This window comes from Paramormyrops kingsleyae, chromosome 10, assembly GCF_048594095.1.
Source record: "Paramormyrops kingsleyae isolate MSU_618 chromosome 10, PKINGS_0.4, whole genome shotgun sequence".
Taxonomy (NCBI): Eukaryota; Metazoa; Chordata; class Actinopteri; order Osteoglossiformes; family Mormyridae; genus Paramormyrops; species Paramormyrops kingsleyae.
In genome coordinates this window covers 32,104,216-32,121,340 of record NC_132806.1, presented here as the reverse complement: position 1 = coordinate 32,121,340, position 17,125 = coordinate 32,104,216, and the positions used below count along the sequence as shown (strand labels likewise).

The following is a 17,125-nucleotide window of genomic DNA, read 5'->3' as shown; positions in this document are numbered from 1 at the left end:
TCTACAAACACAACAAGCAGCTCAATTGCTGACTGATTCCAGTTCTGTCAAAGAAATCCCTAACTGGAAATTAATTCAAGAAGGAAGTATGCTATGTACATTTCATCTTTATATATTTAGTAGTTATGCTATAGTAAGATGCAAGTTTCATGAATCATCTCAGCCAAGCAATAAGTGTACAACCTTCAGGTTAACCTTCTTTTGGTATCTTACAGTGACTGAGATGAACACCCCGAAAATTTTATGCACTATTTCAATACAAAACAGTATATTTATCCATTAAGTAGATTATGTCTGACTCAGTGTAGGATAATTTATTTAGCATCAACAGCTTGACTAACAGAGATGTTCGTGAAGTAAAAAAAAATGATGTTTATAGATAAACAGCCATCCATGCATCTTCCATAACCATTTTTCCAATATGCAGTCACAGTAATTATCTATTAACTTAACATCTAACCTTAAAGCATGGTAAACTGTTACCAAATTGATACAGAGTTGCACCAACACACTCCAAAACATCATTTACAGCAGTCTGTACCTGTAACCTACATTTCTGCTTGACTGTCCTCAAGGGCTGAAGTCATTAGCGCACATCTTGTTCTTGTAACTCCGCATTGTATGATATACCTGTCACACATCTGAAAAATTAGCTGGGGTCAAACAACAGAAAAAGACACAACACCACCGGCAGTACTTGCCATAAACATTTGGGTAACGTATCCAAAAGCACTGTCACCAAAAACAAGAACTGCTTCATCAAAAAATGACTCTACTAGGAGTAAAACTGGACACAGATGTCAAGAACCTTTAAGCAGCGCATGTCTCTCATGTCATCTCCTAAAAACTCATGTGTTACTGTAGCGTGGGCAAGTATGAGAACCAGTGTGTGAAGTCCATGGGGACACTATGACATCAGAACACCAATACATATCTTAAGGCGTGAAACTAATAGTTAGCTCTCTGCAAGGTCAACAGAAGTTCCATGTTTCTCAAGCCATTCAACAATAACTTCCTCTTCCATTGTCTAGACCAGGGTTTCTCAAACTGGTTTTTGCTACCGGGAGTTGGGAGGGAGCAAAAATGTGTACTGTCTGGGCATCCCCGTGGACCGGATTGACAAACACTGCCAGACAGTCCCGGGTCTTGGTAAACAAACTACAACCTGAGTCCACTCTGACATTAGCACCAGTTTAAGAAAAAGCCGTCCGCTGCTGGAAGCACTCCCCCAACCCCAGCAGAACAAGGCTGTCACCTCCAGCCCGTTGTCTATAGTAACAATGCGTAGTAGATCATCCATCTTCCAAGCACGTATTCTGAGCTGAGGGATGAAAGCTACCTCAGACAGGATAGAGCACACAGCAGTTTTGGAAGACAAGATGTAACAGGGAATAAAATGATGAAAAGACATTCATTTTTGCTGCTACCAAAATCTCAGTTAAAGTGATCCTAGTACTCTGACTGAGTTAAAAGGTCGTCTCCACAGCTTTCATAAAACATGAATGAATGAATGAATGACAGAAGTGGGAGGTACAGTATACCATTCTGAAGTATATGTAAGTACCAATACTCCTTTCAGAAAAATCATTAATGTCATGCATGTGCGATACTGCCTATATAGCTCTACACGCCCATGCACTGTAATTCTTAATCAAAGAACATCCTACACGTGCTGCAAGACACTCTGCATAAGAACATTTACCCTACATCTGATTTAAATGTATTTTTATACAAAGTGAAAGAGGTGAGAACTCCCCAGAATGTCCCATGGAGCTAGTGCCCGGTGGCATAACCTAACAACAGAAATACAGATGGGACTGAGCTAAAATGTGCAAACATGCAACTAAAGATATCAATATTAGCCAATATCTGCCAATGGGTCAGACTTGTCCTGGAAGGTGCAATACAGGACTTGCTCCCCAACATTCATTGTCACAGGCATTTTAAACCATTTTAATATATAATAATAATAAAGTGTTTTACTGTAGATTGACAAAAGCTTGATGCATCATGTGCTCTAATGTTCTGAAAACTGAACAAACCAAGAACGGCCTTACTGGCTACATGCAGGTATTTCGATATATGTGTGAATTAACTGAAACACACCGCCGCCTCATTATGGCCATCCTTTTTATAGATTTTTTTTCAGATAAATTTTATGTCCTACTTATCAGCCTCTTAAGTCCGACCTGATGTGAACCGACATTTCTACGTGCTTGAATCGTTATTTATACAACTAAAAACTCGTACTGCAAGCCCAGGGCAGTAAGATGAAACTCCACTCCTGTTCTAATCACCTTTTTGTGTGTCACAGATCGCTGGATGTTGGACCCATAATGGTACTCAGCTATACATACATACAGCAGATATACCGACAAAACAAACAGACCATATATTAAAACAATAGTAAAACAAGAACAAAACAACTTATTTTTGGTAATGACATGATGTGTTTTACTTATCCACTGCAGTCTTTGTATATATAACTAAAGATATATTGTATTTTACTACTGCAGTGAGAAAGAGTTTGGATGGATATTGCAGCAGATATTAATAATTAGCACCCAGGGATCCCGGCCTAGACATCACATTTTCCGAAGCTCTTTCCTGACATTTCCAGCAGGAAGTGCAAATTACTCCATTTTCATTTCCATGTGGCCCTTATTGCTCGTTCCAGCAGCAGGAAACACAGCAGCCCTACGGCAGGTGCCCAGTAAGCCGTCCTCTCACGCTTTAATGATGCCGTCAGCACCCGGGCATCTGGCATATTCAGGATACCGGAATCTTCAAAGGAATGAGAGGACTATTCCGAACAACAAGATTAGTTTCCTGTTTGCCGCTGAGCTGAAAGAGGAAAGCATTACACACAAACCACCTATGGGTTTGGAGAAGGATACAGCCAACAGAATGGGCAACAGAAATCACATGCCCCATTTCCAAGAAATAAAAAAAAATAAAATTAAAAAGCACAAATTTTCCAAGCAGCAACGGCTGACTGCAGCCACTGGGCGGCACGTAATAACATGATCTGAAAAACAATTCAGTCTGATAGATTGTCTCCCTCTGTCAATGAATGATCAAAAGTGTATCATCTTGAATTTTATTAAATATGCCCTCGTTTTTGTGATGAGGTCTGAGGACTAATCCAGGCAATTCTTGCACTTTACCACACTGAGTACATTTACCATAGATTCAAATCAGCCCTACAGGATTCTGATCATCTGATCTGTTCATAGCAGACAATAAGGCCAGGAATTTAATGTAAAATGACAACTTCAGGCTGGTTTTAGAAATATTTTTCAATAGAGTCTCAGCTGGAGATTATATTTTACAATACCACCCGCCCCAACGACCATTCACCATTCATCCAAATCGCCTTTGAGTGTAATTGTTTGAGGTATGATTTACCACTTAAATGGAAAGACACAAGTGTATCAAAGCAGTCAAAGAGGAGTATAGGACACATTAGACAAATCCTTTGTATTACGCAGTAATGAAGGAGAATGTGTTTGTTAGCTAAAAGTGGCTTTTATCTGAGAGTATTTGACTTGTGATGTAGTTTAAAGCTGTCAAAATCTTAATAGCTATCAAGGCAAGATGAGATCGGTATAATGATCACAATTGTCATGTGTTCCTGTTTAACCCAGTAAGGTTTATATTTTCAAAATACTCCAAAGTGTCATAGCCATTTAATCCCACATCCCCATGGCGAATAGGTGAAATTGTAACAGTTTCATGTGGTGATGTTTAGCTCTGCTTAGGTGGCTACATTACAGATATGAGATATTTAATAACCTTCCTGGAAATCATGAGCTGGAGTGGGTCCCATTAAAAGACGCACCCAAAGTGCTATTTTCACATCCTATCCTGCAGGAGTGTCACCTCAGCTCAAATAGCTCTATTGAAACAGAGTTTAAAAGCACTGTTTTGTGCCTTCTGTATGCATTCATTTAACATGCAAACAATACTCTAGTGTACTGCTTGTAACATTTAAGGGGCTCTCCATTTATTTAACATGCAGATAATACATTACTGTAATGCTTGTAACATTTACGGGGCTCTCCATTTATTTAACATGCAAATAATAACCTACTGTAATACTTGTAACATTTAAGGGACTCTCCATTCATTTAACATGCAAATAATACTCTACTATACTGGTTGTAACATTTAAGGGACTCTCCATTCATTTAAACTCTAGAGCAACTCAACAGTATAGATCAGTCTGCAAGCATAGACTCACATAGAACCACTGCTTGCATCAAATCTAATTGTTACAATGTAATAACATACCAGTTACTCTTATTATCAGTGTTACAAGCTGTAAGTGATTAGTGTATTCTTTCATCCATTAATTAAATTCCACAGCTGCTTGTTAATTGCAGGGTAAAAATCCACTTGAGGCCTATTTCAGGAAACACCCTGACAGGATGCCAGTCCGTCGCAGGGCATTTAGAGACATCGGTTAGCATGCGAGCAATGTGGGAGAATCCGCGAGCTACTCGGAAACAACACACTGGACAGGAGACTAAGTACTATATCTGTTAAGTATTATATCTATAAGAACTTCGCCCAAGAAACTTTGGGACACATGAAAGAATATAATATTGGCCCCTGACCCAGACCAATCTAATTTTGTTCCAAATTTTTGGGGCCCCCGACACTCTGTGGGAATCATCCTAACCCCCCCTCCCCCCATAAGGCACCCCTAACCTTGAGATATTTTATTTCACAACCAACCGTATATAATCACATTTAATTTGAACTTCAAACAATAAGATGGCCCCTACATAAGCAAAGTATTCAGCCTTTATCTTGTGCACTAAACAGACATAGCTATCCTCCTGATCTGAGGGATGTCTTCTCTTAACCCACCCTAAAAGCATCACGGTTTCTTTTGTTACTTTTAATAATACATAATTCTCCCTTACATACAATCTTGTTGGTTGAACAATCACTACCTCAGATTTAAATCTGAGCAAAATCAGTCTCCAATCACATCACTCCAGAAGCTGTTTAAGGGTCTGACGGAGGCGAATGCCAAAGGGATCTCATGGTCTATATAAAAAAAACCTAAGTGTCATTGGTTGAGAGCAAAATCTACAGGAGAGAGGAAGTAACACAGCTGGACTGGAGAGAAAGAGCTATTTCTCACCATATTCCATGCATAAGCAGGTTGAGATACTTCATTTGGCTTGTGCTTGTTTGCGCCTGTCCCTGAAGAGACTAAAAATGGGTGTGCGGCTTCTATATGCAAAAATGTAGGAAAAAATTGCACTGCTTCTACTGATTCTTAATTCTCTAAGGATTAGACCATTTTCCACAAGGATTTAATTTCCCCACGTAAAGGGCCTATTTCATTCTATGAAACATTGCCGTGACGACTCCATGAACTGCTGAACATCCAATGATCTCACCACAAAGAAGGCTACAGCCTACACACCACAATCAATTCAACATATGCTTTGTAAATATTGCCTTATTTCAATTTGAGAGACCTGAGAAAGCAGCAACACCTTTATGCAGAAGTCAATGAAATCAACCACCAAATGATCTGTTATATGTTGCAAATGAATTAAAGAAGTGGTTCATTACTGCACCTGTAATATCTGATTTTTATATATCTAAAGGACCTTAGCAACAGAACACTTACTGGAGACATGGTAACGCTTCATGGTCTCTATTCAACTTTCTTAACATATGAGGAAACTTAAACAGATCTCTTGCTTGGCAGGTGGCCGGTGAACCTTCCGCAAGACTAGAATGGAGAAATCCTCAGTCACTGGCACTTTCCTCACACGGAACAGGCACAGTGAGTGCATCCAAAACAAAGCAAAAAAAAAAAGGATCAACCTAAAATGAAACCAGGGAATTGCACAGCACCCTACACCAGCACGAGGAGCGTGTCATACGGTAGCAAACATTAAGGCTGTTAGTGACAGCTGGTGCAAAGGGAACTGACAGATGGATTGTACGCAAACGCTAAAAGCCACGAGAAATTCCATTGAGACCAGTAACCCTGGCTGAGACCGGGCTTCCGAAAACATCTCTTTAAAAGACAGGAGTCTGAACAATCATGAGGGCAAATTAATGAAGCACTTTAAAATGGCAGAAGCAGACAGGGGGCAAAGTCAAATTCCGACTTCCCACAGCCCAAGCCATCAATGATGAAGTATGAAGGTATGAAGTCAGGAATCATGCTAGCTGGTCAAATAACCAAATTTTAGAAGTGACTAAGCAACAGCCAGACCATACGAGTCATGAAACATGTTTTTTAAAATGTATTAATTTAATTGTAACAGCTGTTTTTAAAATTACTGACAAAATTTCAAACTTGCATTTTGCAAATTCGTGGCTTAAAAAAAGACTGAACAAGCTCAGCCACTGACAAATTACTAGGAAAATGCCATCGAGATCAATTATACTAACAAAGGAACAGTCAGCCCATTTCCAAAATCACTGTCAGCTTTTTGTATGTGTCAAGGCCAGGGCCTGAATAAGCCTTTGCGATTTCAAAATAATTCAACAGTTTCCTCTGACTGATAATGAAGATCACGAAATCTGAACTAAACAAGCCCTCCATAACAATCAGCTCAAATCAAACTACAGGAAAGAGTGCATAGATGAAATTATTGCTTCACTGCTGCAGAAAGGCTGGTGTTTAACTATTCATGTTGTCTGGGAAGGAAAAGGTAAGAAATAATATTAGTTTCTTCCATTGAATTTTAATTGACTGCAAAGTAAAGCCAATACTCACTGCTGACCTTCAGAAGACCTGACATGCTAGACTATTGTATATGAAATTGACACTGATGTGCTTTTAGGCGAGAAGTAATATGTTCTCTCTCTCTCTGTGAGACATCACCTTAGAGATGGATGTTCACGACTATACCTTTCAGTCACCATGATATGGCAGTTGTCAAAGATGGTAACTATGCACAAGGCAAGTGCTTTACATTTCATTTTCAATCAGTTCTTTCTAGGAAAGAGAATGCTGAGATACATTTATGAAAGAGATAAGGTATCAAAATTCTCATAATTACTTCTAATGTTTATTGCTCTCTGTTCTGATAGTGAGCAAAACATCTATTCATTCATTTTCCGTAATGACTTATCGATTGAATGGTCTCAGTGAGCCGGCAGACTATCCCAAGGCAAAATGGATGCCAGTCCATGCCAGGTCACTGGCACGTTCACACCATAAAACACACAGGGGCACATTAAAGATGCCCGTTTATCTGCCCAGAGAGAAAACGGCTGTAACTTCATGCGCAACCAGTAGGGGGAGTATGAGGCTGCAGGGTGAGTCACATTACTACTACAGCCCATAGAACAAAAACACATGGCAATAAAATTCATTCCATCCATCCACCAGTCCATGATACCCGCTTGTCCTATTGAAGGTCATGGGGGTGGGTCCTCAGCCTATCCCAGAAGCTACGGGTACAAAGTGGGGACAAACCAGAAAGGATGGGGTGCCAACCAACTGACCACAATACCGACAGACAATAAATGGCAAAACATTAGACTTTGATAATCCAGCATTATACTTACTGCAAATAGTTTAATTAGGCTCAGTCATAAGTTGGAAAGTCATCCTGGAAGATCATGACATGAAAAAATATGACACAGTGTTTCCTTTTTAATGTAAATTTGGGCGTGTGATGTAAAGCAGCTATAGGAGAGACCGAGAATCTGGCATCTTGAGTCTCCTCTTCTTTTTAAGCAGCCAGAACAGATTGAGACGGTTCATCTGTGATCCCTGCACGCAGTTTCACAGGCTCAGCACGGTCATTTGTGAGACAAAATAGGACAATTGTTTTTGGTGAAGCTCCTGTGAGCCTCACCGTCGCTCCCTCCGAAAAGGGGAATAAAGAGAAAATACTCTTTAAAAATGGTGCATGTTTACTCTTGTCTTCCATCTATACTTTGACAGAAGAAGTTCACGCGCCATCTTTTCAAATTTTAAAATGTATTTTGCTTCTGCATTTCATATCCAGCTAAAAAGGAAAATGTTCTTTCCATTTAAAACTACAGATTTGGACCATTACACCATTCTCCCTGAGCTGACTGTCCATTCACTGACAGAAATGTTTGGTATTTATGCAGATTAGCCTAAGGTCATGGATGTTGGAAAGGCAGTCCGGCACCTGCAATGCAGAGAGGGGTAGGGGGCGGGGACTTGGCTGCGAGTTGTTTAAGACATTGTTGACTTAGTTTACAAAGCTGCAGAAAAACGGATATGGCTTAAATGAAACGGTCCGGACATTTCCAGAAGCGCAACGCTGTTCAGAAAAGCCTGACGTAATGGTGAAGACACGATCGAGAGGCTGTCTTCTGGAATTGCAAATCTTTAAACAAATAAAAGGTTGCACAGTTAAGCTTTCATTAATATTAGAAAAGCTTATAAAATACTTTCTTTGGTGGCTTAAGGTTCCTATCAATGCTATATAATAAGCTTGAAATCTTATTCTGTTACAGCTCCAAAAATCAATGTTTTAACTCCAGTTTAACATTACAAAAGTCACAAATGCATTTAAGAGACTATAGAGGCAAACATAGATAAGTACTTCCCTCTGGTGAGAAGATCAAAGCTGGCTATAGAAAGAGCCATTTTTCAACATTAGAATGTAACTGTTTAGCTATGAAGGTGGAATCTGGCACCAATAAAGCAGGGATCCTCCCCATATAAAGTTAAGCATTAGGTTCTGCGGTAGACAGAAGGCATAGTTTATTTAGGCAATGCAGGAACACAGAGAAGCACTCATCTGTGAAAGGGCACGACACCACTGTCAGCTCAACTAACTAGAAGCAACATTGTTGATATTGCTGAGTGCTAACGTCGATTTCTGTAGCATAGTCATTACCGCGTTCGGCTCATTGAGCGGTAACGCTGGTTTCTGTAGCATAGCGATTGACGCGTTCGGCTCATTGAGCGGTAACGCTGGTTTCTGTAGCATAGCGATTGCCACGTTCGGCTCATTGAGCGGTAATGCTGGTTTCTGTAGCATAGCGATTACCGCGTTCGGCTCATTAACGAGTAACGCTGGTTTCTGTAGCATAGCGGTTACCGCGTTCGGCTCATTAACGAGTAACGCTGGTTTCTGTAGCATAGCGATTACCGCGTTCGGCTCATTGAGCGGTAACGCTGGTTTCTGTAGCATAGCGATTACCGCGTTCGGCTCATTGAGCGGTAACGCTGGTTTCTGTAGCATAGCGATTACCGCGTTCGGCTCATTGAGCGGTAACGCTGGTTTCTGTAGCATAGCGATTGCAACGTTCGGCTCATTGAGCGGTAACGCTGGTTTCTGTAGCATAGCGATTGCCGCGTTCGGCTGATTGAGCGGTAACGCTGGTTTCTGTAGCATAGCGATTGCCACGTTCGGCTGATTGAGCGGTAACGCTGGTTTCTGTAGCACAGCGATTACCGCGTTCGGCTCATTAACGAGTAACGCTGGTTTCTGTAGCGTGATGATTGCCGCGTTCGGCTCATTAAGGAGTAACGTTGGTTTCTGTAGTATAGTGATTACCACATTTGGCTCATGGACAAATAATCCTTGGTCTGAAACGCAGTGGAAACAAATATATCCAAGAATTTCCCCCTGGGGAGAAGTTTTATTTTATCTGAGTTTCCAAGTCCAGAAGCACCAGTATATGAATAAGTTTACCCTAAAGCACATAGATGTTTATTTCTGTAATCAAACAAAACTCTCTCATAGTACTAATGCTGTTAACAGAAAGTAAAAACCTGCGTATAAAACAGCCTGGTCAATGTTTCTCTCGGACAGGCTGTAGACCACAGAGACAATGTACAACGGCAGTGGTGTCTTAATGGTTAGGGAAGCGCACTTGTAATTGAAAGATTGCTGGTTCAAGTCCCAGACCAGCAAGGTACCACTAAGGTACCCTGAGCTAGTTACTACCCCAAACCACTGTTACCTGGGTGCTGAATTAGCTGCCCCCTGCTACATCATGATGTTATACATGGGTTAAATGCAGAGGACCCCTTTCGTTATTGTGCAATGTGTGTTGTGGTGTGATCACTGATCACCAAATTCTAAAATAGCAACGAAAAATGTTACTATGCAAAAGGTGACAGGAAAGCCACAGAATAGACCTGCTCAGTGTAGTAACTTTGCTATGGTGCCTTTCTAGTCAGGAAATGTGTGTGTATGTAGAAGTGGAGGTTGGCTGTCAAATGTATTTTTCATTTCTTTAACCTTGCTTGACCCATCAACCTACGACTCTTCTTCTGCATCATATAATCTGATACCATCATTCACACAGAAGGATGAGTGGATGGATGGATGGATGCATGCAGAGGTGTGTGATCTTTAGAGAATCCTGCATAAATACCCAGTGTCACAGTGTGTCACTGTCCTCAAAACAGGAAAAGGTTCCAGGTATTATTAATGGCAATTAAAGATAAACAAATCATTAATTTAGCAAAATAGTATTAAAACTGTAACGGAAAATATATAATGTTTTTTTATTTCATTTCAGCTAGTTTCAGAAACAATATTTATTGTTTTCCTTTAGTTGCCGTTTATTTTCATTTCTTATTTCATTTAGATTTCATTAATGATAATGACTGTACTCCAAAGGACTAATTCCTCTTAACAGGAATAATCTCCATCCTCCCTTCATCTTCCAGCGTATCGCAGAGTGTCAGAAGATGGCCTTAAGGCGGGGGGCACCCTAGACAAAACATCAGACCCAGACCACTCCAACACTGCAGACTTCAACCACCCCCCCCCCCACCCCCAAAGGGGCGAGATAGCCGTGTTACCCTCACAAACCACAATGTTGTCCAAATGGACAATGTGTTTCAGTTCTATGAAAACTTAAAAACCTGCCATCTGAGTGCCAGCACATGTGCCCCCCTCCCCATCTGATAACCTCAGTGTGCCAGCACATGTGCCCCCCTCCCCATCTGATAACCTCAGTGTGCCAGCACATGTGCCCCCCTCCCCATCTGAGTGCCAGCACATGTGCCCCCCCTCCCCATCTGAGTGCCAGCACATGTGCCCCCCTCCCCATCTGAGTGCCAGCACATGTGCCCCCCTCCCCATCTGAGTGCCAGCACATGTGCCCCCTCCCCATCTGATAACCTCCGAGTGCCAGCACATGTGCCCCCCTCCCCATCTGAGTGCCAGCACATGTGCCCCCCTCCCCATCTGATAACCTCAGTGTGCCAGCACATGTGCCCCCCTCCCCATCTGAGTGCCAGCACATGTGCCCCCTCCCCATCTGATAACCTCAGTGTGCCAGCACATGTGCCCCCCTTCCCATCTGAGTGCCAGCACATGTGCCCCCCTCCCCATCTGATAACCTCAGTGTGCCAGCACGTGCCCCCCTCCCCATCTGATAACCTCCGAGTGCCAGCACATGTGCCCCCCTCCCCATCTGATAACCTCCGAGTGCCAGCACATGTGCCCCCCTCCCCATCTGATAACCTCAGTGTGCCAGCACATGTGCCCCCCTCCCCATCTGAGTGCCAGCACATGTGCCCCCCTCCCCATCTGAGTGCCAGCACATGTGCCCCCCTCCCCATCTGATAACCTCAGTGTGCCAGCACATGTGCCCCCCTTCCCATCTGAGTGCCAGCACATGTGCCCCCCTCCCCATCTGATAACCTCAGTGTGCCAGCACGTGCCCCCCTCCCCATCTGATAACCTCCGAGTGCCAGCACATGTGCCCCCCTCCCCATCTGATAACCTCCGAGTGCCAGCACATGTGCCCCCCTCCCCATCTGATAACCTCAGTGTGCCAGCACATGTGCCCCCCTCCCCATCTGAGTGCCAGCACATGTGCCCCCCTCCCCATCTGAGTGCCAGCACATGTGCCCCCTCCCCATCTGAGTGCCAGCACATGTGCCCCCCTCCCCATCTGAGTGCCAGCACATGTGCCCCCCTCCCCATCTGAGTGCCAGCACATGTGCCCCCCTCCCCATCTGAAGCTTCACCTGAGGCCTCAGAGCCACTGACAGCTGCTTCATTTTGCATGAAAGAAACTCAACAAAGGCTCATCTAAGGTCCTTAGACTTTCATTCCCAGTCGTGCGATATGCTAATTGCTGAGAAACATTTTTCTGAGAAGAAAAAAACTGTCTTGTCAGGATTAATTAAGTCATTTTTTATTATTTTTTACAGACTCTTACCCAACAGCATTTACAGTATTTTAACCTATTTTTACGTTACTCTCCATAAGATGGCTTCATGCTGAGAACTGAACAGGAAGCGGAATCTCGAAGTGACCCGAGGTCAGTAAAACGACGGCATCAGTCCCGTGGACAGAAAGCAGCAGACCTGGGCAAATGTGTCCAGCGGAGCTACTTACCTGGCCCACGGCATCATTAAAAAAGGTGACGTCATAAACGGCATAACTGGGGGAGGAAGCCCCGCCCATGTCCGGTTTGGAACATCATTACGAATAAAATTACTTATGTTAAAGTCTATGGAGATAAAAAGATTTTTTTGCCCATAAACCTCTCTTTGCGTTATTTGAATTATTAATAAATACATAGCTAAATCTAACAAGTTACTATTATTGTAGCTCACATGGGACATAATGCTTTAAAAATGCCTTGAGCTGATATTGTGAAGTTTTGCTCCTCCACAGAAAATACCAGCCCAGGCCTGATCTACAGGCTACCCACTGCTGTCTAAGGCACAGAGTGGATAAAATAATCCAGCAAGTTCTGCATTATATTCATTCATCACATGGAGGTGAAGTGGCAAAAATGACACTAAGAAGGACTAATGCAGGGTCTCCAACTCCAGTCCTGGAGAGCTACTATCCAGTAGGTTTTCTATCCTACCTGGCTTCTCATGAACCACACCTGCTCCTGGTATTTACCTGAGAACTAGTGTGGCTCATCAGAAGCCAAGTAGGATGGAAAACTTACTGTATAGTAGCTCTCCAGGACCGGAGTTGGAGACCCCTGGACTAATGCATTCGGAACTTACAATAACGTTACAGGATACAACAGTCAAAAGAAATGCTTAAACCCGTAGCTAAGATCTCTTCTTTTGAAGGTGTCATTTTGTGTGACTATGGTAAGCAAGTCAATATGACCGCTTCATTATCTGTATTAAATCATGTTTAACGGTCATTGCCCAGAAGGAACACGAGACATTCTGTAAGAGTTCCGTCTACCTGCTCACCAGGCCTCCATACTTGCATACCAGCACTGAATAATACTAATGACTCATACATCATATAGGAAACCCTCTAACATCAGAGATATTGCACATTAATTCATTAACACACTGCTCTGGTTATAAGCTTCAGAATATTTAATCGGGCATAATGTTCTCTTTGGCAGCTGTAATGTTTAACCATTCGTAATAATTTATCACGGCATCTGAATAGAACCTGAGCAGACATATAAAGCAATACTGTTACAGCTCAAAGAATCTTTAATAATACATTAACCCACGGTTATTTTCCCCCAAAGAACCTCATAGAACAGAACACCTCATCTGATGAGTCAGGTCCAGGTTCCACCCGCATCTTGAGAGGATTCTTGGCCCCAGATGCAAATCCATTTTTTAAAATGGCCTTATAATGCATAAATGTTGTAGTAAATGTTAAAATCCAGGCCTTTGAAATCAGGAACACAACAAGGAAATTGCCTGAAATCAATTATGGAAAAATATAACATGTTTGGAGTTATGTCAGATCTTAAGTAGAATGGATTACTTACTTTTATTTAAAAGAGAGGAAACAGTATAGACATTTTTCATACGAAAACCAAGGCAGTGCATGAAACAAACAGGCCTATTTCCCAGTTTAGCCGAACACCTTGCAGACAGTTTCACATATTTACTATTTATAACTGTTCACTTGTAAGATTATTAACTACATAAAGTACAGGAAACCCGAAATATGAAAGAATGTAAGAGCGGTACTCTCTCTGTAATGTCACCCAACCTATAGTTCAGCACTCCTACGTCTACTAGTGAGTAATTACATAAGTTTGATTACCGAAACGTTATTCAGATAGGGGCAGTATTAAAGGTCCGTATATGTGCAACCCCATGGAAAACGCGATTTACCGGTTGGGGCCGGGGTGGGGGGGGCGCTACGCACTATTCAATTCCACCGCATTGCCGATAGTTAGGTTACCATACAGCCATTCGCGCACAGGAGATGCTGCAATTGCGGGCTATTTACAGAGAAACTGTGCAGATGTACTCATTGGGAGTCACCGTCAAATAGAACAAGTAGGAAAAGGTATAACCTGTAAATCGGAAAGTAGGATTTAGCGATTCGTCAGACCATTAAGGACCGACACAAGCATATAGATGCGGTACGAGGAGGTAAAACTACTGCAAAAGTACGCGGCCGTGCTTCCTTATGCAGTGACGTTAAAACATTTTAAACAGGTCAACGTTACAAACCTTAGCGAATAATATTCAACAAATCAGACAGTGTTCGGTTTTATGTATTTAATTGCAGTAAACATAGCATTTGCATTGACTGTCGATCAAAACGGCAGAATTTAGCAACTGTTAACATAAAGGTTTATAGATATAGCACTATGTTTGAGCCAAGTCCTTAAAACACACACACACACACCGTGGGAATAGCACGGCGAACTGACACATTTCTCTGAAGGCGTAAATGGCTCCTTTTAAGACTGCGATAAACATCTGGGCTTACAGTATCCATACATTTAATGCTCATCACCCACCCGCAGCATCTGGACACCGCTGCCCTGCGATCACAGACATGTCGTGCAATGGGCCAGTTCTGTCATTCCCTTTAGCGCACTCACCAGTCAATGGGAGACGCGTCGTTAATAACATCCTGATAGGCAGTCAGCAGCTCCAGCCTGTTTTTGCTTAGGTTCACAGCCATGCCGACGTCCTCTCGAGCATCCAGCAGACTGCGGTCACGCCACTGACAGACTGCGAGCAGCTAGATTTGGGAAGGAGCTGATATTTGAGCGAAACAAAGAAGATGCGAGTCTGAACGCCAACCTACGAGCTCCCCGGTCCTAGCGCTACTACAGCGCGCTACTCCCACTCCACTGCCATTTAAAAATAAGTTAGTTCTTTATTAAGTAGGCCTAATCTAATGACAATAAACCCGAAAATAGATCAAGATAAATACAGTACAATCACTTTTCCACGTAAGGTTCCGTTTCATTAATTACCATAAAATATAAAAAGTGACATACTGCTCAACGGATGCTACCGTTGCTTATTTCCTAGCATTTTTAGTAAAAGTACAAGGATTACAACTAAATGCATGCAAATGAGTAAAGGCTGCAAATGAAGAGAGACTGCAGAAATATACCTTATGCTTTGTTTCTTTTTGAATAATCCATTGCACTTGCAGTAGCTTATTTATGTTTCGGTAACAGTTAATATGTAACCATTCGTTTGACTTTCAGCACATTTAGCAGTAATGCAACTGCGTTGCACGTATATTTCATTTTCACAGAATTTCTTCTTCCTTTTCAGAAGAACCTTCCTCGAGGGTACGAAAGTAGTACATTAGGGACGTGGATATGCAACTCGGTCGCACGCGCAATTCCAGTTCCTTAATCGGTAAACTATGAAGTTTAGCAAATATCTACCAGTTCATGCACATAGTTAACAGTAAACGTATAACTATGCTGGAGAATTCGTATTTCCACATAAATGAAGAATTTATTATTATTTCAGTAATACTACCTAAGCTCCACGCCGTGTGCTTAAAACTTAAGAAAACAAGCATATGGATAATTTTCAATAAAAACCAAAACAACTGCTGTGTGAAGAGCTGGTAGAAGATAGATGCGAAACGTCTTCGGTGGACAATGCTGACGAAAATATGAGAAAAACTTCCATTTTCACCACATACATGCTGTATGAAAGATGGTGAAGCTGAACACGAATCCTGTGAAAATATGTGCCTGCAAGATGCTGATTTCTAAGTGTTTGAAATGCCCTTAGAACCCAGTTATAAAGAATCATGCCGAAAGTATGTGACCCCTGTCTGTTCCTGGATCAGCCTCAAACCTTTGCTGTGCATGAGGTTTAGGAGTTTCTGAATTAGAAGGCATATTAAGTTTCAGAAGAATAAAGCCTGACCCAGGTTAGCTGACCATTCGTGTAGAAAAAAATTCAAAGTGATGAAGTGCACAGACCATTACACATACCTACTGCCACAGGCAGCCAGCACAGAAAGGGGGGGGGGGGCATTTACACAAATGTTACGAATACGTTACCTTATGCAACCAAGGAACCAACAACAGCTAAGGTCCATAGGACTTGATGCCCAAGGAAGACACTATATTTCCACTAGCTATACATTCCATGTCTCAGTTCCAAACACTCTGTCCATGTAGGTGTAGAACAGAGGGATGTTGTGAGCGAGAGTCAGAATGCTCTCACTTCCACTCCTCTGTCATTGTTTAGACTGGAAGTCAGAGCCAGCTCCGGAAATCTTCCAGTAATTCTGGTCTGCAGACCACAGAGGAATTCCCATCTCCTGCATGTACAGACGTCTGCACGATGACTGCAGGTTAAACTACTCTCATTCACACTGGTCATTCCAGCCCTGCAATACCAGTATAACAGTATAGAGCACACAATAAGAGAATACCATCAATTATAAATGCTCCGTTTTACCGTCATAAATTGTAATAAATAGGGGCACTGACAGTACATCTTGTATTCAATATCCATAACTTAAAAAGATCAGGCACTCTTAAAATCATTTGAGGCCAGTAACACTAGCCGAAACAACGATCTGAACAACAGCTTTAGACACTGATGGCTCATATTCCAAATACGTAAGTCTATACAAACTGCTAAGACGTCAATCGTGTAAGGAGCAAAAGCGGACTAATGCAGAGCCACAGAACAAAGTGTTGTTCCTTGCGACATCTAGCGGTCGCAACTGGGGGTTTTTTTTTGGACGCCGCCTCAAATTAGGGCAGTACAATTTTATGATAAAATACGTAGTGTTGAAAGACCAGGCAAAATACAAGAAATACAACAGACACACAGAAATCAGACGTACATGGTATTGTCATGGCACAGAGAAACCCCAAGATGTAGGAACTTACCGAAGAATATACGTTATATAGTAAGTTCAGAATGCTTTAATCTGTTTAAGTGAAAACAGCA

At 42.1% G+C, this 17,125-nt stretch overlaps 1 protein-coding gene across 4 annotated transcripts in view; it reads right to left on the bottom strand.

Moving 5' to 3' along the window:
* Positions 1–17,088, bottom strand: part of LOC111847929 (drebrin-like) — a 50,946-nt gene extending 33,858 nt beyond the window's left edge. For 2 of the 4 annotated variants that reach the window (XM_023819552.2, XM_023819554.2), the window contains exon 1: positions 14,782–17,087. In XM_023819552.2, the coding sequence (XP_023675320.1) occupies positions 14,782–14,864 (83 nt within the window). In that variant the 5' untranslated portion in view covers positions 14,865–17,087. Of the gene's footprint in view, positions 1–14,781 lie in introns of all 4 variants that reach the window. The other 2 variants (XM_023819550.2, XM_023819553.2) reach the window with 2 other exon arrangements.
* Positions 17,089–17,125: the final 37 nt, after the last annotated feature.